The sequence below is a fragment of the Cervus elaphus genome, chromosome 28, assembly GCF_910594005.1.
Source record: "Cervus elaphus chromosome 28, mCerEla1.1, whole genome shotgun sequence".
Classification (NCBI taxonomy): domain Eukaryota; kingdom Metazoa; phylum Chordata; class Mammalia; order Artiodactyla; family Cervidae; genus Cervus; species Cervus elaphus.
Genome location: NC_057842.1, coordinates 35,484,989 through 35,505,891, shown reverse-complemented (window position 1 = coordinate 35,505,891; position 20,903 = coordinate 35,484,989). Strand labels below are relative to the sequence as shown.

The 20,903-nt window shown below is 38.9% G+C and overlaps 1 protein-coding gene across 3 annotated transcripts in view; it reads left to right on the top strand.

Moving 5' to 3' along the window:
* LOC122685299 (nephrocan-like) overlaps positions 1-20,903 on the top strand; it is a 30,950-nt gene that overhangs the window by 303 nt on the left and 9,744 nt on the right. The window contains exons 2-3 of one of the 3 annotated variants that reach the window (XM_043889922.1): positions 7,284-7,460; positions 8,699-8,985. In XM_043889922.1, the coding sequence (XP_043745857.1) occupies positions 8,797-8,985 (189 nt within the window). In that variant the 5' untranslated portion in view covers positions 7,284-7,460; positions 8,699-8,796. Of the gene's footprint in view, positions 1-512; positions 679-7,283; positions 7,461-8,698; positions 8,986-20,903 lie in introns of those variants that run through there. The other 2 variants (XM_043889923.1, XM_043889921.1) reach the window with 2 other exon arrangements.

Below are 20,903 nucleotides of genomic sequence, written 5' to 3'. Positions count from 1 at the left end.
GACAGCGGCTCACCAGGTGTTGCTTAATTAAGAGGAGTCCTTTCCTCTTGGGATTAAAGTCAGGCAGCCTTGAGTTCAAGTTTTAAGTCCTATCCCCTATTAGCTGTGCTATCTTAGTTGTATTTTTTAACCTCAAAGCCTCAGTTTCCAAATTTTATTTCGCTCAGGAATAAGGTAAAATGCTTGGCTTCAGTGCTTGGCAATTGATATTCCTTATTATCACAACAGAGGTTATACATTTCCAAAGCAACTACCTAAAAAGATGTTCTTATTAAAAAAAAAAAAAACTTGCATAGTGTTCCTACACGTGACATTTCAGTGAAACAAAATTATGAAGATTTACATATTCATAGGCAGATTGAATGCAGAGCCCTGTTGAGGCATCGGGGACACAAAAATGAATGAGACGTGACCCTCCGATAAGCAGAGCTCATAGCTACAACTTTAATGTGAATTTTGGGAGTGTTGAGCAGCTGTTCTTTACCATTCCACTTACTCACTCTCAACCCGCTTCCAGCCGAGTCTTGAAAAGGAAGGAGAAAGTAGACTGATACAGTAGGCTGGTGAGAACTGTATCTCATAGGAGATATTGCCTAAGGGAATATTTCACTGGTTAACTACAGACTCTCCCAGTTAATCTCCATCAAAGTCTGCACTGTGGGTCCCTCACTAATGCCAGTGAGTAATAAAAAATCATAGTTTTAGTTTGCCCTCTGGGTCAGGGCAGACTGTTCAACATATCAGTCAATAAAGTTCTTTGGCTTCAACAAACTTGGCTAAGCAAAACTACTCAGAGATCCTTGAGCTTAAGTAGGCACATTCACACAGGTTTTACCCAGAAATAATATAAGACTAAGATTTGCATTTCCCACCCCCCAACCTCTGTTCCCAAATTAACTTAATTTTTATCTGCAAAATTTGGATAAACATCATTACTACAGCCACCAAGTTCCCAGCCACTTTCCCTATTCATAGTACAGTTAGCAATCCCATTTCCAGTAATTTAAAGTAGAAAAATAATGTTAAGTTGGGTTGGGGGGTCACATACACATGAAATCACAATAATAGCTTTTAGTTATTGAATACATACTATGTGTTAAGCATTTTGCTATTTGCTTTGCTTCTTTGACTCTCACAAAATCCTGTGAGTTAGCTGTTGTCAGTTTTTTATAAATGAGTCACAGAAAATTTAAGTATCTTGGTATATACCTAAAAATCCACTGGGGTGAGATTTCAATCTAGATGTCTTTTTCTCCAAAGTCTTAGCTGTTAAAACAGGGTATAGAAGGATGCAGAAATCCATCTCTTCATGTATAAGTTAATAAGTTAGCAAATCAACCCAAAGCTTTTTTTTTTAAAATAATTCCTTCCCAGTTATAAGCCATATACAAACAGATTAATATATAAGAACTATTTATCCCAAAAATTAAGTGTAATACTCATTTTCTATTGCTTTTTGTTGTTGTTGTTTAGTCAGTAAGTCATGTCTGACTCTCATGACCCCATGGACTGTAGCCCATCAGGCTCCTCTGTCCCTGGGATTTCCCAGGCAAGAATATGGAGTAGGTTGCCATTTCCTTCTCCAGGGGATCTTCCTGACCCAGGAATTGAACCCGTGTCTCCTGTGTTGTCATGCAGATTCTTTACCACTGCATCACCAGGGAAGCCCATTCTATTGCTTACCACTTTCTTTAGTTTATATAAACTACACCTGAAAATAAATTTAAATTTTTTTTAAAAATTCAGCTTCATATTGTATAGGTACAACCACAATGAATCTTAAGTATTTATAGGTATCCAGTGCTCTGATCCTTGGTGAATACCTCCATTTTCAGGACTGAAGAACCCGACTCCACTTCTGAGTACAATTTTTACAACACTCCAACAAGTCACACCGTCTGTGACTCAGAACACTGTCATCTCATATTATTCCTTCTCATTACCATGCTATATAGCAGCTTCCTCATCCCTATGTGCCGCTCCTTGGTGCTACGTGACTATTTACAGTGCTCATGTGCTTTGGTAGATGTTATCTTTTGCCCACCTTGATTGGGGTTCTGCATGTTTGCAAGTCAAAGCCTCCCAGGGACGTGAAAGGCCTGGTTTGATGCTCTAGTGCTGCCATCTGCTGTCTACATGTGTTGCTTTGTGTTGGTCTTTGGAATTGTGTATCATCTCAATATTTGTGGGACTTAATTTCCTGGGATAATAAAATCTTCATACTTCTATTTGCAATTGCATTGGCAGAAAGTTCTAAAAACTGTTTCATGAATGTTTATGTGATAAATTTCTTATATAACTTAAATGTGACAGTCTTGTTTTAAGAACTTATCCCTACAGAGTTTTACCATAAGGTATTAATAAGAATACAGTGGGGGACCAAGGAAACTGGGAAAAAAGGGAAGATGCTAAAGATTTCTTTGGTGGGTAGTGGTAATTAGCTGTGAGGTTACTGTAGATTTCAACAGGCAGATTCTTTAGCATCTGAGCCACCAGGGAAGCCCAAACGTTAATTAGCACATCATTAATTGCAAAGGCACTTTAGTTGAATGGACTTAGAAACCTACCTTGAACTGTAGAGGGAGATTACCGTTTATTAATTGCTACTGTGTGCCAGACCCTGTACTAAGCTTCACATGTTTCATTTATTCTCCAGTAATCCTACCAGGAAAAGAAAATGGTATTAAGTACCATTGGTCACTGGAAACAGTTGTATAATGAATAAGGGGGAAAATCCACTAGCATTTTACTTGAGCAGTGCGAGGAAAGTACATACATACTCATATGTATTATTTATATTTATTCATATTTGCTAATAATCTGAAACTCTTTGATACACATGCTGAAGGAGTTTGGGCATTCCAAAGTGACTTGTTAACCTCATTCTCCTGGTTATTTCTCTTTCATACACAAATGGAACAACTGTTTGCCCTCTTGTTTTTAAAACTTGAGAGTTTTGGTGCAGTGATGTAGGATTAGCTCAGAAACCTCTTCCAAGAAGAACCTTCTTTTCTTTTTCTTGTGGGGCTGTGGACGTGTTCCCTGTCTAGTTTTCTGCAAATACCTGTTACAGCATTTACCATACATTTTTTGGCAACAATAATGGTATCTTGCTTATTTTTGAATCCCAGATCCTAACACAGGGCCTTGAATCTAGTAGGAATGCTGAAAATATGTGTGATCAGTTCAAAAATTAAGACATTACAATAGTCTATTTAGAAAATTGTAAAGACGGTTACTTTTTAACACATACCTTTGACACCTGCTAGAGAGTAAACCTAAATATATTTTCATATTAGCTCAACAGTTAGGAATATCTATAAAATATATGTTCCTTTAAAATCCAAGGAATATTTTTCCCAGCCTAAAGAGAAAAGTTCATTTAACAGTGGTGGATGATTTCACTAATAAACCCAGCATAATTTAGGCTTCAAAAATTATTTTACTTACTCTATAGTTTAAATTTATAAGATACTAATTTTGCATGGTGTACCTAAATCTAAAACAAAACATAGCAAAAAGTAATTTTAAAAATTCCCATTATTTTTAATGTTATCATACTACCCAAAACAACCTAAAGATTTAATGTGATCCCTATCAAATTACCCATGACATTTTTCACATAACTAGAACAAATAATTTGATAATTTACATGGAACCATGAAAGACCCATTATTGCCAAAGCAATCCTGAGGAAAAAGAACAAAGCAGGAAGCACAATCCTCCCAGATGTCAGACAATACTACAAAGCCACAGTAATCAAAACAGCATGGTATATGCACAAAAACAGAAATATGGATCAGTGGAACAGAATAGAGAACCCAGAAATAAACCCACATACCTATGTTAAATTAATCTTCAACAAAGGAGGAAAGAATACACAAGGGAGAAAAGACAGTCTCTTCAGCAAGTGGTGTTGGGAAAGTTGCACAGCCAGATGCAAATCAATGAAATGAGAACATACCTTCACACCACACACAAAAATAAACTCAAAATGGCTTAAATACTTAAATATAAGACATGACCCCATAAAACTCCTAGAATAGAACATAAGCAAAACATTCTCTGACATAAATTTTAGCAATGTTTTCTTAGGTCAGTCTCCTAAGGCACTAGAAATAAAAGAAAATATTTTTTTAAAAAATGGGACTGAATCAAACTTAGAAGCTTTTGCACAGCAAAAGAAACTTAAGTGAGACAAAACAACAACTGACGGACTGGGAGAAACTACTTGCAAATGATGCAAATGACAAGGGATTAATTTCCAAAATTTGCAAATAGCTCATACAATTCAATAAGAAAAAAACAATTCAATCAAAAAATGACTCAGTTCAGTTCAGTCACTCAGTCGTGTCCGACACTTTCTGACCCCATGGACTGCAGCACACCAGGCTTCCCTGTCCATCACCACCTCCCAAAGCTTGCTCAAACTCATGTCCACCAAGTTGGTGATGCCATTCAACCTAAATAGATGCCATCTATTTAGACTGGAAGATCTAAATAGACATTTCTTCAAAGAAGACATACAGATACCAATAGGCACATGAAAAGCTGCTCATCATTGCTAGTTAATAGAGTAATGTAAATCAAAGCTACAATCAGGTACCACCTCACGTGAATCAGAATGGCCATCATTAAAAAGTCTATAATAATAAATGATGGAGAGGGTGTGGAAAAAAGGGAACCCACTTACACTGTTGGTGGAAATGTAAATTGGTGCAGCCACTATGCAAAACAGTATGGAGGCTTCTTAAAAAACTAAAAATAGAGTTGCCATATGACCAGCAACCCCACTTCTGGGCATATAGCCAGACAAAACTACTACTTGAAAAGATACATGTACCTTTATTTTCATAGCAGCACTATTTATAATACAATAGCCAAGGCATGGAAATAACCTAAATGTCCATCTACAGATAAATGAATAAAGAAGATGTGATACATATATCAAATACACACACACACACACACACACACACACACACACACACACACACACACACACACACACACACACACACACACACACACGGCTTCCCAGGTGGCACTAGTGGTAAAGACCTTGCTGCAAATGCCAATGCAGGAGATGTAAAAGACACAGTTTCAATCACTGGGTCAGGAAGATCCCCTGGAGAAGGAAATGGCAACCCACTCCAGCATTCTTGCCTGGAAAATCCCATGGACAGAGGAGCCTGGTGGGCTACAGTCCATAGAGTTGCAAAGAGTCAGACATGACTGAATCGACTCAGCACACACACACATATACATACATACAATGGAATACTACTTCTCCATAAAAAGAGTGAAGTAGTGCCATTTACAGCAACATGGATGGACCTAGAGATTATCATATTAAGTGAAGCAAGTCAGAGGAAGACACATGTCATATACCACTTACATGTGGTATCTAAAAATAAATGATACAAATGAACAGACATATGAAAGAGAAGGAGACCTACAGATCTGGAGTTGTGGCTGCCAAGGGCGAAGGGAAATGAAGGATGGAAGGATGGGGAGTTCGGGATTAGCAGATGCAAACTATTATTTACAGGATGAATAAATAACAAGCTCTTACTGTAGAGCACAGGGAATTATATTTAATATCCTAGGCTAAGCCATAATGGAAAAGGATATGAAAAAGAATGTATGTAGTATAACTGAATCACTTTGTTGTACAGCAGAAATTAACACAACTTTGTAAATAAACTATATTTCAATAAAGTTTACAAAAATCCATATTACTATATTTCTATTCCCTTACATGCTCAAAGACTTACTATAATTGCTTTCCCACTGTTACCTGATCTACATTCTTCATTTACCCTCTCCCACAGTTCCAGGTTTGGGTGAGCACTATCTAAAACCACCATTTATCAACAACGCTATCAGAGTTTACTAATCATTGATTCTTCCTCATTCATCCACTGTCAGGTTACTGTTTACATCTCAGATTATCAGACTTTACAGATCAAACAGACTACCCCCTCATCAGCCTGTCATTTATATTTCTTTCGGATTAGTTCTAAAAGGGACCCAAAACAACTCAATTCTGAACACCATTTAATGTTAATTATCTTTTCTTTGTATGTATATTTAAAAAACAAACTTTTTTTTAAATGATCTCATTAGAATTTTTATAGCCTTCTAAATGAACAAATCAAAAATGTATAGCAAACAATGACACAAAAAGCCATGTCACAACCATTGTTAGAAGTATAATTTGACCCTCAGGTGGTTGCAACTCACTCAAAACTCATTTGACTTTTGTGGTCATGATGAGCAAGAGTGAGGGTGAAAAGATTTCTAGTGTGGACATTTGTCACTAAAAATGGTGGGCTGTCCATATTTGAACCCCAGGACTTGCCTCGTGGCTCAGATGGTAAAGAACCTGCTTACAATGCAGATCAAACCCAGGTTTGATGCCTGGGTTGGGAAGATCCCCTGCAGAAAGGAATGGCAACCCACTCCAGTATTCTTGCCTTGGAGAATTCTATGGCTGGAGGAGCCTGGTGGGCTACAATCCATGCGGTCACGAAGAGTCAGACACGACTGAATGACTAAAACTTTCCTTTGGTTAGGGAATTGTCTACTTATGTGACTGGAATACTGGAAATTTATTCCTCCTTCCATAATGAACTGAAAACATCAGATAACACTTTCCCAGCTCTGTGACAGCTACAGCATAGGCATATGACCCAGGTTCCCCTAACCAAAAAATTATCCACCTGAAATTTTTAACATGGAGATTGTGAGGCAGGGATTGAGAGAATTCTTGCTGATAGGGAGTAGAGAGAAGGTGAGGGTAGCAGCATCCTTTTTCAGTAGCCACAGGGTCAGCAAGCATATCCAATTTCCAGTTCAGTGGTAGAAGCAAGGGCATCTATGTTGTGTCGACACTATACTGAAGTGTGTGATTCTGGCTGAATACATGCGTGCATGCGAAGTTGCTTCAGTTGTATCTGACTTTTGCGACCCAGTGCCATGCCCTCCTCCAAGGGATCTTCCCGACCCAGGGATCCAGGGATCGAATTTGGGTCTCTTGCATCTCCTGCTTTGGCAGGCGGGTTCTTTACCACTAGTGCTACCTGGGAAGCCCTCTGGGTAGGTAGCCTTCCTTTATTCTTGTCCACTTTAAAATCTGGTTCTCCAGATTTTCCTACAATTCTGTGTGCTACACAACTTCCTTTCAGTAATTCCTTTTCTTCTTAAATTGGTCAGAATTTGTTTCCACTGCTTGCAACTAATAACCTAAACAGAGACAACTATTTCTTTCTTTTCTTTAGCCACAAGCAGCTTTTGGAATTTTAGTTTCCCAACCAGCAGTGGAACCCGTGCCCCCTACAGTGGAATCACAGAGTTCTAACCATTGGACTGCCAAGGAATTCCCACAACTGTCATTTATTGAGACCCTCTTTTTGCCATTTCAAAGCCTAGGCAGAGAAAAAAGAATGGAAAAAAAGGTTTGTTTTGGAGATAGGACTAAAGTTTTTTTTCCCCTTCCTTGCTCCTTTTTCCAAATTTTCTTTTACTGAGCATTGCTTTCTTATTTGAAAATTCTAAAAATTAAAAAAAAAATTCTATTACTGGACAAAAGAAATAAATAATAAAGCTTCTTGAAAATCAGAATATTGACAGAAATCTCTTATCACTTCCTGTCTCTGATAGTAAAAGAAAACAGAGGACAAACATCAGAAAAGGGGAGTAGGAAAAGTCTCTTGGGAAAAGCACACAAAATCCTTACTCTGGAAATAGAATGAATTGATTATTAGAGCCAAGAAACTTTTGCCTTCGAAATGACAACTGTAGCAAAGTAAGGTTGAAGAGGAGATCAGAGAAGATTTTCAATATTAGAAGGGGTTTCTAGGAGCCATCTGCTGAAGCCATATGGGAAATTTAGGTCTTCCATTTGGGAGGAAAGAGTTTCTCTAGATAATCTTTTTGCTTAAAATGCTTTCAAATTCCTTCAGCAGGGATGAACACAGCAAGACAGGAAGTCACAATTATGGGGCCCCCAGGACATAGGAAGCTTTCCCTCACTGGAAGGAATTCACGACCAAGTTCCTCTGAAGAAACTAAAGGACTTTCCTTCCATTATTACAAACAAACAAAGATAAAGTTTGTTTGTAAAGATAAACAAGCAAAGACCTAGTGTGATGTTTGATTTTCATCTGAGTCAGTAATATTTTTGAACAACAAAAGTTATTTTCTATATGTGATATGAGGGTGATCAAGTGACAGATGAATCAAACAAGTTACCTGTGGCTGTAAACATCTCTCCATTGTACCCCCATTGTTTCACTAGCAATAAAATACTGAAACAACAATCATAAATAAAAAACCTGTCTATTTTCCCACACTGGTTAACGTGAGGAGAAAACACCTGCCCATTGCAGTCCCACAAAAATGGTTTTAATACAGGGTCACAGAAAACGCAATGGTTTTATAGCCCACTATAAAACAACTCTTTGTCTTCTGCCCCTAATTCCCGAGTGTCACATTTAACAAAACAAGGAAACTACAGATAATAGAGGTGTTTGCAGATTAGCCTTTCAAGCCATAAATAACATAGGGTGTTGCTCACCTACAAATATTAAGGCAGCTTATCAATGTTTAAGTGCCTTCCTCTTTGTAATAGTTGCTAACATTTTAACCCAGGCAAATTGGGAATTTTTTCTCTCCTGTCTTCTTACATTGACAGAGTACACATTCATAAGGTTCTATGATCAGATTTCACGGTATAAAAAGTGAGCCGTCGCCCGAACACTCGCCGGCTACGTGAGAGGCCCTGCTGGGGAGATGTGTCTGCTTTACGCCTTCCTCGCTCTGCTCGCTCTCTGCTATGGCCTCGATCCTCGCTGTCCTGGGCGATGCAGCTGTGACTCAGAGCACCTGGTGCAATGCTACAGGCTAACGGAGGTACCATCGGGCATTCCTGCCACCACCAAGAAGCTCTACATCAGCCATAGCAAAATCCAGCACCTTCAGGTAATCACTCATTCTCCTGCAACTTTATTTGTGAGACAGGGTGAAGGGGTGACCGTGGGGGTGTTAAACTTAATGTAAAGAATCGAAACTTAAAAGCGATGGTTATGAAATTGTGTCGCTGCCCTAGCTACCTGTTTGCTCTGTGTACTGAGATGGGTATATGCCTCTGGATATTTCATTTTAGGGAAGGAGCCCTCCCCCCCCTCCCCCGCCATAATAAAATAATATTTTGTTTTAGTTTTTTAAAATTTTAATTATGTTGTTGCAGAGTAAAAGCAGAGTAATGATTCTTAACAAAAAAGAGTTTGAGAGCATATGGCTCCTTCAGGTCCCCATTTTAAAAAGAATTTGTTTTGGGGGAAAAAACATACTTTTGTTTATGCCATAGAAGGCAGATGATAAGGCTATCAAGATAAACATAGCATGTGAGAATTATTCATACAAACCCTACAAACCAGCTGGGCATTAATGTCTTTATGGAAACTTATACAAAAGAAATACACATTTTTGTTTTGCCACATTACTGAAATTCTCATTCTGTGTGCTTTAATTTTTTAATTTATTTATTTTTAGTTGATCTATATGCTTTTAATTATGGCTTTTATTTTCATGCTTTCCTATTCAGAGGGCACTTGAAAAGAGTGCTATAGATCTGTCTGACTTGTATAACATGAAGAAACTTGTTTTTGACCTTTGGTATTTTGAAAGGTACCAAGAGACTAGAGTTCTCATTTTAGTTTTCTCACTAGAGATAGAATTACCTTAGACAAGCAGTTAAAAAAAAAATCTCTGGACCTTATTTGTTACTTTTATGACATGAGAAGGCTGGATTAGATTGGGGATCCCAGGAATTTTCTAGATGGAAAATCCTATGACTCTCTGGTCACCACTTCTCCCTCATCAATCCAAACCTTAAGATAAGGAAATACCTGTCTATGATCCAGGTGCAGAGAGTCAGCAGATGAATGTACTTTTCTTTCAGAGACACCTCCCTGTCCCCCTGTTTTATTTGGACAAGAAATTTTAATGTAGGTGCCACAAACACTGGGAGTTTGAAATTTGTGGCATGGTATTTATGTCAAGGTTCAATAAGCACCATTGCCTAGTCATCATCTGTTTACTTTCCTCTTCTAATCCAGTAGTGCCTAATGCCTGTCAGGTCTCAGCATTCAAGCAAGACACCCGGTTAAAGGGCAAAATGCTTAAATATTTGTCCTGAGGACTTGAGATACTGAGAGGTGGAGTGTCAACTAACCCTGGTAATGATCCCCCACTGTTGCTCTGCAGTCAATAAGATGAAATTATGTCTCTCCTCAAATTCACTTACTGATTGAGTTCATTTGTCATTGGTTTAGTTTCATTGAACAGCAGTATTGATTGGTTTAGGTTCATTGAATAGCAATATTGCCACTTTCCTGACTTTAACCTAGTTAATTATCTCTAGGAAGGACTGTTTTCAGCAGAAAAGTTGAAGAAAGAGAGGACTGTTTGGTGAAGGAAGTAGAAAGTTCTAAACAATAATACTTCTCTTTTCCCTTTTAAAAATCCTTAGGCTTTAAATGACCATAGGTTACTTGCATCTAGTGAATGCAGTGTTATTCTGTTTATCTGGTTTGATAAACATTGGGTGCGTGTATTTTAAAGAAAAAGCCTTAAAATGGATCTACAGATTAATAACAATAGAAACTATATATATATACACACACACACATACATATGCATACATATATACACATACATAACATATATATGTATGCATGCAGAGCATATTTATATATATATATAATATATGTGTATGTGTATATATACCACAATTTTAAATGTTTCTGTTACTTGTTCATATGATTCAACTGTCTTTGGGTCCATGAATGCTGTGGTTGAGACTGTAGACAAAAGATGAAAAATTCAGTTCCAGGAGTTTCTTGGTGGCCCAGTGGTTAGGATTCTAGGCTCTCAACTGATGTGGCCCAGGTTTACTCCCTGGTCGGGGAACAAAGATGCTACAAGCCACACAGCACAGTCAAAAAAGAAAAAGTATTAAAAATTCACAGTTCCTGCCCTCAAGAAAAGGGGGACTTTATTCATCCACTTATCTGTAAAAATCCCTACTTCTTTGAGGTGCTCACCAGCTGACAATAACACTCCGTTTGTTCCTCTGTGAGTCTTGGACTCTGCCCCTGTCTCTCATCCTAAGTCTCCTTCCTCTCCATCCTAAGTTCTGCATCTTTTGGGGTGCCTTTAGCGTTCGATATCCCAGTCCCACACTTCCTTGAACTCAAAAAAATTATCTCTCTACATTTCCAGTTCTCCACAGCTGTCTACTCTTGCTTATATCATAATCCTTGTTATACCTGAAATTTCTCTAATCAAAAATCTTGAATTCCCATATGCACTCTCTTGTCCTTATCTTCTTTCCATTCAGCTGCCATATTCTGCACTTATCATTCTACCTCATGGAGACTTCTAATCCTAGATCTACCCACATTCTCTCAGATAATTAGTTCATTTCTTATTTATCTTCTTTCCCTACCCCTTCCCCTTTTGCGTCCCACAATTAAGTATCTCAACACTTATTCAGCAAAGCCTCAGTCTCTATTTAGCATGATCACTTTCCTTTGTTTCTCCTATACCTGGACAGCTGGTGCTGCTGGAGAGGCTCATTATCTGGTGTCATACCCAAGATAACTTTTACCAAACCCAAGGTCATGACAATGCATGCCTGTGTTTTCTTCTAAGAGTTTTACAGGTTTAGCTCTAACATATAAAGGACAAATAGAAATGTCTTTGGGATTCCCCGGTGACTCAGTGGTAAAGAACCTGCCTGCAATGCAGGAGCCACAGGAGATGCAGGTTCAATTCCTGGGATGGAAAGATCCCTGGAGGAGGGCATGGCAACCCACTCCAGTATTCTTGCCTGGAGAATTCCGTGGACAGAGGAACCTGGCGGGTTACAGTCCGTACGGTCGCAAAGAGTTGGATACAACTGAAGCAACTTAGCATGCACACAGAAATGTCTTTCTGGCGGCAGTCAGTGAAACTAATTTTACTTCACATCTTTTGTGGAAGAGAAGAAGGTACTTCAAATTCTTCTTGCGTAAGAAATATATAGGGACTTCCCTGATGGCCCAGTGGGTAAGACTCTGTGCTCCCAACGCAGGGAGCCTGGGTTTGATCCCTGGTGAGGGAACTAGATACCAGTGCCACAACTGCAGTCTCAGTGCTGCCCCTCAGTTGTGTCTGGCTATTTGCGACCCCGTGGACTGTAGCCCGCCAGGCTCCTCTGTCCATGGAATTTTCCAGGCAAGAATATTGGAGTGAGTTGCCATTGCCTCCTCCAGGGGATCTTCCCCACCCAGGGAATGAACCTGCATCTCTTGGGTCTCCTGCATTGGCAGGAAGATTCTTTACCACTACCCCACCTGGGAAGCCCCCAATTAAGACCGACTGCAGCCAAATAAATAAATACATATTTTTTTAAAGAGAAATATACAGTTTATCAACAAGGGAGAGATTATGAATCCTTTTTATATTCTCTCCATACTTTCCAGAATTTTTAAATTTTTTACAGAGAACAAATGCTGCTTTGATGATCAGGAAAAATTCCGACATAGTTTAGAAAACTCCTTGCCGGCTTGGTTCACATGTGTCTGAGGCAGTCACTGTGAACATGTGTCAGCTTCCTATGTGCATTTGACCTAAACAGAGCCTAAGGAAGTTCTGTGATCCTCTAGTGCTTGGAGAGGGGGCTTCCCAGAACTGAAAACTGAAACAAAGTCTTCTCACGGAGAGACCAGCAGAATTGGCCGCCCAGCCTTTTTTTTTTTTCTTTAACTTTTCATATTATAAGGCAACTTTTATCTCCATAAAGTATTAGGTTCACCAAACTGTAAAAATGTGATGGCAGGCATTTTACTTAGCTAAGCTTTCTAAGCCTGTTTTTCTTTTCTTTTTTTTTCCCTAAGCCTAATTGTTAATACCAAGCCACACTTGCCTTGCTTTTTAACCAATGTTGACAAATGGCCAACAGTCCCAAGGTTAGCTCCAGGGCAAAAGCATCTCTTTCCATATCTCTTGAGCACAACCCTGCTCAGGCCACGGAAATGGAAAAAACAAGTCTGGCAGATTTTTTTCCTTTTGTCAGCTTTGCAAACTCAACTGATAAGTTGAAAATCAATGAGTGTCTTCTTCATTGTGGCACCAGAACTCTATACACTTCACAAACAGGAAAGTTAAAAACATATGTGTTAACATTTCTCCAAAGAAGACATACAGAGGGCTAACAAACACATGAAAAGATGCTCAACATCACTCATTATCAGAGAAATGCAAATCAAAACCACAATGAGGTACCATCTCACACCGGTCAGAATGGCTGCCATCAAAAAGCCCACAAGCAATAAATGCTGGAGAGGGTGTGGAGAAAAGGGAACCCTCTTACACTGTTGGTGGGAATGCAAACTAGCACAGCTCCTATGGAGAACTGTGTGGAGATTCCTTAAAAAACTGGAACTAGAACTGCCATATGACCCAGCAATCCCACTGCTGGGCATACACACCAAGGAAACCAGATCTGAAAGAGACACGTGCACCCCAATGTTCATTGCAGCACTGTTTATAATAGCCAGGACATGGAAGCAACCTAGATGCCCATCAGCAGACGAATGGATAAGGAAGCTATGGTACATATACACCATGGAATATTACTCAGCTATAAAAAAAGAACACATTTGACTCAGTTCTAATGAGATGGATGAAACTGGAGCCTGTTATACACAGTGAAATAAGTCAGAAAGAGAAAGACAAATACTGTATATTGACCCATATTATGGAATTTAGAAAGAAGATGGTAACTATGACCCTATATGCAAGACAGCAAAAGAGACCCAGATGTAAAGAACAGACTTTTGAACTCTGTGGGAGAAGGCAAGGGTAGGATGATTTGAGAGAATAGTATTGAAACATGTATATTACCATATGTAAAATAGATGGCCAGTGCAAGTTCAATTTATGAAGCAGGGCACTCAAAGCCAGTGCTCTGGGACAACCCAGAGGGATGGGGTGGGAAGGGAGGTGGGAGGGGGGTTCAGGATGGGGGACACATGTACACCTGTGGCTGAATCATGTCAATATATGGCGAAAACCACCACAGTACTGTAAAGTAATTAGCCTCCAATAAAAATAAATAGATTAAGTTTTTTTTAAATGTATGTGTTAGGGTAAGATAAACCTGGATTGGAAGCCCAGCCTTTCCACTTCCTAGCATGAAATACTTGGACAGATTGTTTTGCCTTCTTGAGCTTTAGTTTCTCTCATTGAAAAGGGAACAATCATGTTTACACACAGAACTTTGTAAATGTAAGCATTGTATGTGTCAGTTCTAGCGACATGGGTGAACCCAGAGGCTGTTATGCAGAGTGAAGTAAGTCAGAAAGAAAAAACAAGTGTTGTGTATTAACACATATATATGGAACCTAGAAAAATGGTACTGATGAGCTTATTTGCAGGGTAGGAACAGAGACGCAGACATAGAAAGCAGACGTGTGGACACAGCAGGGGAAGGAGAAGGTGGGACAAGGGTGAGAGAGTAACATTGACACATACACTAGCAGATGTAAGACAGGTAGTTAGTGGGACGCTGCTGAACAACACAGGGAGCTCAACCCGGTGCTCTGTGACGACCTAGATGGCTGGGATGGGAGGGAGGTTCAAGAAGGAGGAGATATAAGTATACTTAAGGCTGTTTCAAGTTGTTGTATGGCAGAAACGAATACAACACTGTAAAGTAAGTATCCTTCAATTAAAAGATAAAAGATAAGCATAGTAAATATTTAGAAAATGGTAGGCCATTTTCACCAACAATCACTTCAGTTCAGTCGCTCAGTCCTGTCCCTCTCTTTGCGACCACATGGATTGCAGCACCGCAGGCCTCCCTGTCCACCACCAACCCCTGGAGCCTACTGAGACTCATGTCCATCAGATCAGTGATGCCATCCAGCCATCTCATCCTCTGTCATCCCCTTCTCCTCCTGCCTTCAATCTTTCCCAGCATTGGGGTCTTTTCAAATGAGTCAGTTCTTTGCATCAGGTGGCCAAAGTATTGGAGTTTCAGGTTCAGCATCAGAATATTCAAGACGGATTTCCTTTAGGATTGATTGGTTGGATCTCCATGCTGTCCAAGGGACTCTCAAGAGTCTTCTCCAACACCACAGGTCAAAAGCATCAATTCTTCAGCGTTCAGTTTTTTTTACAGTCCAACTCTCACATCCATACATGACTACTGGAAAAACCATAGCTTTGACTAGATGGACCTTTGTTGGTAAAGTCAAGTCTCCGTTTTTTAATATGCTGTCTAGTTTGGTCATAGCTTTTCTTCCAAGGAGCAAGCATCTTTTAATTTCATAGCTGCAGTCACTTTCTGCAGTGATTGTGGAACCCTCCAAAATGAAGTATCTCACTATTTCCATTATTTCCCCATCTATTTGCCATGAAATGATGGGACCAGATGCCATGATCTTAGTTTTCTGAATGTTGAGCTTTAAGTCAACTTTTTCACTCTCCTCTTTCACTTTCACGAAGAGGCTTTTTAGTTCTTCTTCACTTTCTGCCATAAGGGTGGTGTCATCTGCATATCTGAGGTTATTGATATTTCTCCTGACAATCTTGATTCCAGCTTGTGCTTCATCCAGCCCAACATTTTACATGATGTACTCTGTATAGAAGTTAAATAAGCAGGGTGACAATATACAGCCTTGACGGACTCCTTTTCCCGATTTGGAACCAGTCTGTTGTTCCATGTTCAGTTCTACCTGTTGCTTCTTGACCTGCATACAGATCTCTTAGGAGGCAGGTCAGGTGGTCTGGTATTCCCATCACTTGGAGAATTTTCCACCAGTTTGTTGTGATCCACACCATCAAAGGCTTTGGCATAGTCAAAAAGCAGAAGTAGAGTTTTTCTGGAACTCTCTTGCTTTTTCAATGATCCAATGGATGTTGGCAATTTGATCTCTGGTTCCTCTGCCTTTTCTAAATCCAGCTTGAACATCTGGAAGTTCATGGTTCACATACCGTGGAAGCCTGGCTTGGAGAATTTTGAGCATTACTTTGCTAGCATGTGAGATGAGTGCAATTGTGTGGTAGTTTGAGCATCCTTTGGCATTGCCTTTCTGTGGGATTAGAATGAAAACTGACCTTTTCCAGTTCTGTGGCCACTGCTAAGTTTTCCAAATTTGCTGGCATATTGAATGCAGCACTTTCACAGCATCATCTTTTAGGATTTGAAATAGCTCAACTGGAATTCCATCACCTCCACTATCTTTGTTCACAGTGATGCTTCCTAAGGCCCACTTCACTTCACATTCCGGGATGTCTGACTCTAGTGAGTGATCACACCATCGTGGTTATCTGGGTCATGAAGATCTTTTTTGTTTAGTTCTTTTGTGTATTCTTGCCCCCTCCTCTTAATATATTCTGCTTCTGTTAGGTCCATACCATTTCTGTCCTTTATTGTGCTCAGCTTTGCATGAAATGTTCCCTTGGTGTCTCTAATTTTCTTGAAGCCATCTCTACTCTTTCCCATTCTATTGTTTTCCTCTATTTCTTTGCATCGATCACTGAGAAAGGCTTTCTTATCTCTCCTTGCTATTCTTTAGAACTCTGCATTCAAATGGGTATATATTTCCTTTTCTCCTTTTCCTTTTGCTTCTCTTCTTTTCTCAGCTACTTGTAAGGCCTCCTCAGACAGCCATTTTGCCTTTTTGCATTTCTTTTTCCTGGGGATGGTCTTGATCACTGCCTCCTGTACAGTGTCACAAACCTCCGTCCATAGTTCTTCAGGCACTTTGTCTATCAGATCTAATCCCTTGAATCTATTTGTCACTTACACTGTATAATTGTAAGGGATTTGATTTAGGTCATACCTGAATGCTCTAGTGTCTTTCTCTACTTTCTTCAGTTTAAGTCTGAATTTGGCAATAAGAAGTTCATGATCTGAGCCACAGTCAGCTCTCTGTCTTGATTTTGCTGACTGTATAGAGCTTCTCCATCTTTGGCTGCAAAGAATATAACCAATCTGATTTTGGTATTGACCATCTGGTGATGTCCATGTGTAGAGTCTTCTCTTGTGTTGTTGGAAGAGGGTGTTTGCTATGACCAGCGCGTTCTCTTGGCAAAACTCTTTTAGCCTTTGACCTGCTTCGTTTTGTACTGCAAGGCCAAATTTGCCTGTAGCTCCAGGTAGCTCTTGACTTCTTACTTTTGCATTCCAGTTCCCTATAATGAAGAGGACATGTTTCTTGTGTGTTAGTTCTAGAAGGTCTTATAGGTCTTCATAGAACTGTTTACTTTAGCTTCTTCAGCATTACTGGTCAGGGCATAGACTTGGATTACTGTGATTTTGAATGGTTTGCCTTGGAAACGAACAGAGATCATTCTGTCATTTTTGAGATTGTATCCAAGTACTGCATTTTGGACCCTTTGTTGACTATGATGGCTACTCCATTTCTTCTAAGGGATTCTTGCCCACAGTAGTAGATATAATGGTCATCTGAGTTAAATTCACCCATTCCAGTCTATTTCAGTTCGCTGATTCCTAAAATGTTAATGCTCATTCTTGCCATCTCCAGTTTGACCACTTCCAATTTGCCTTGATTCATGAACCTAATATTCCAGGTTCTTACGCAATATTGCTCTTTACAACATTGGACCTTATTTCCATCACCAGTCACATCCACAACTGGGTGTTGTTTTGGCTATGGCAAAAGTAATCTGCATTCACCTAATAAAGAGAAAAGGTTCTCTATGCTTAATAACAGAAAACAACTATTCCCTGGATTCAGTTAAGAATATGACTGGTATTTACTATGTAGGCTAGTCGATATACTTTGTAAATAAAAATGGAGACAAATTGAACCTCCCACACCACACTTTGTCCTCAAAGAAACTGTCCATTCAGATCCATGTCATCTCTGAGACTGGCTGCATAGTCAGCAGTCTTTTAGGGTTTGTCGTCACGCAGATAGAAGCAACACCAAGGTCTTTTTGGGGGAGATCAACAGTCCCAGAGGTGCAAATCTATGTGGAGAGTCACTTGTGACTCTATATGAAAGAAAGCCTAGAAAAAGGCACTTTAGAATGAAGAATAGATTAAACACCCTGAGTCTTGGACAGCGCATTTATTTTAATTTTTTATCCCTTCAGTTCAGTTAAGTTCAGTCGCTCAGTCATGTCTGAATCTTTGTGACCCCATGAACTGCAGCACGCCAAGCTTCCCTGTCCATCGCCAACTCCCAGAGCTTGCTCAAACTCATGTCCATCGAGTCAGTGATGCCATCCAACCATCTCATCCTCTGTCATCCCCTCCTTCTCTCACCTTCAATCTTTCTCAGCATCAGGGTCTTTTCCAATGAGCCAGTTCTTAGCATCAGGTGGCCAAAGTATTGGAGTTTCAGCTTCAGCATCAGTCTTTCCAATGAATATATAGGACTGATTTCTTTTAGGATTGACTGGTTTGATCCTCTTGCAGTTCCAAGGGACTCTCAAGAGTCTTCTCCAACACCACAGGTCAAAAACATCAATTCTTCGGCACTCAGCTTTCTTTATAGTCAAACTCTCATGTCCATACATGACCACTGGAAAAACCATAGCTTTGACTAGACAGACCTTTGTTGGTAAAGTAATGTCTCTGCTTTTTAATATGCTGACTACGTTGGCCATAACTTTTCTTCCAAGGAGCAAGTGTCTTAATTTCATGGCTGCACTCATCATCTGCAGTGATTCTGGAGCCCCCCAAAATAAAGTCTCTCTCTGTTTCCATTGTTTCCCCATCTATTTGCCATGAAGTGATGGGACTGGATGCCATGATCTTAGTTTTATGAATGTTAAGTTTTAAGCCAACTTTTTCACTCTCCTCTTTCACTTTCATCAAGAGGCTCTTTAGTTCTTCTTCACTTTCTGCCTTAAGGGTGGTGTCATCTGCATATCTGAAGTTATTGATATTTCTCCTGGCAATATTGATTCCAGCTTAAATCATCCCTTATATGGAAGATTTGTACTATATAATTTCTAAAATTTCTGCTTTTCTAAAAATATGATCTGTGTCCAGATCTTGAGACGTGTTTGAAAAACATTAAATATAGACCACAGGCAGCAGAAAATGTATTAGAAAATGATGAGTTGAGGAAGAAAGGGCTTTGGAGTTCTGTAGACCTTGTTGAAATTCAAATTTGCGGGGTTATAAGGAGAACTAATGATAACATATAGAAAAGCACATGGAACTTGTAGATGCTCAACAAATTTTTAAAAAAAGGTATTATTCTTGAGACTATGACTAATTAATGCATCCTGTTAATCATTAAGAAAATATTAAATGTTAGCAGTAATATATAAGCCAAGGCAGCTGCCAAAAATTTATGATTAAAAATATTTGTTTATTGAATTTTTAACATGAGATTCTTCAACTAGTGTACCATTTTAGGAGATGCTTTAAAATATACCATAATTCACATCACAGGTTCTCCTATAGTATAAAAACATATAACAAATATGTGCTGCAGAATTAACCCACTTTGAAGGTATTAACCATATACTGGTATTACAAAAGGATTCAACTGCACAATTAAATCAAACATTTAGAAGCTGTAGACAGTAAGACATAAAATTGTCATTGAAAATTCCAGCTTAACTGAATTCTAAATCAGGTTGACGATTTTGTGAAGATTTATCAAGCTGAGGAAAATCTGGAACAATTCTTCTTTTACCTAACCATGATTTTACTCTGAGAAACAAATACCAAACATTACATCATCCTAAAAAAGCGGTAGATGTCAAGCTAGGAGTTTGGAGGATATGTGGAAAGATAGGGGTGCTTGAACTTGCAAACCATGGAGAAAGTGTATCAGATTTGGGTAATTCCTAAAATAGAGGAGAGGAATAGCATTAGGTCTGGGGTATATGCATGAAAGGACTCCTTGCTCTATAGACATAGAGACACTGTATCCTGTTTGTTTCTTCATGGATCTTTTTCATCAATGAAACAAAAATTGGGGAGTGGGAACAAGGAGACCAATTTTCCAAACTATAATATACTTGAAAATGTCTCTCTGATAGGCCCATCCAACTGATAGCAGTATATAGGACACTAATTTTTTTTTTTTTACTTTTAATGCTTAAAATTGTTTAAATGTAATTTAAAATTTTAAAACATCTAAACAATGCGAAATGTAGATAGATAATGAAAATTCCCTATAACCTTACCCCCTAAGAGTTAGCAACTCTAGTTAACAGTTTGGTGAAATTTCCAGATTGTTTCCTTTTTGGCTGTTACAAGATGATGCAACAAAGAACATCCTGTCCCACACATCATTGTGCAATTTGTAAGCACTTCTACCTAGAAGTAAATTTGCTGGATCAAAGAATACATAGCAAAAGTTGGCCAGTTTTATGTCTACAAATAGTGTATGAAAATGCTTAAAATATTTTAGACCCCTTATACTGCTAGCAGTTGTGAATAAAAATGGTCAGGACCTGAGTTTCTATTCTTTTCCAAGAGATAATTTAAAACCACATGGAGCCCAGCCTGTGCTCTGTGATGACCTTGAGGAAGGGAATAGGGTGGGGAGGGAGGTTCAAGAGGGAAGGGGTATGTAAACATATATGTATATAATTATGACTGATTCGTGTTGTTCTACAGCAAAACCAATACAATATTGTAAAGCAACTTTCCTCCAATTAAAAGAACTTTTAAGTAATTCTAGTAAAAAAAATAAAATAAGATAAAATAGATCCTGAAGGAAAAAGCTGAAGCATCATTAGTATTGAATGATAACATATATGCCTTTTTTAAAATAATAATCCTAATTTACTGCTTTTCTCCTCTCTTCCCCATCCCTGCTTTTTTTTTTTTTTTCTTTCTTTCTTTTTTT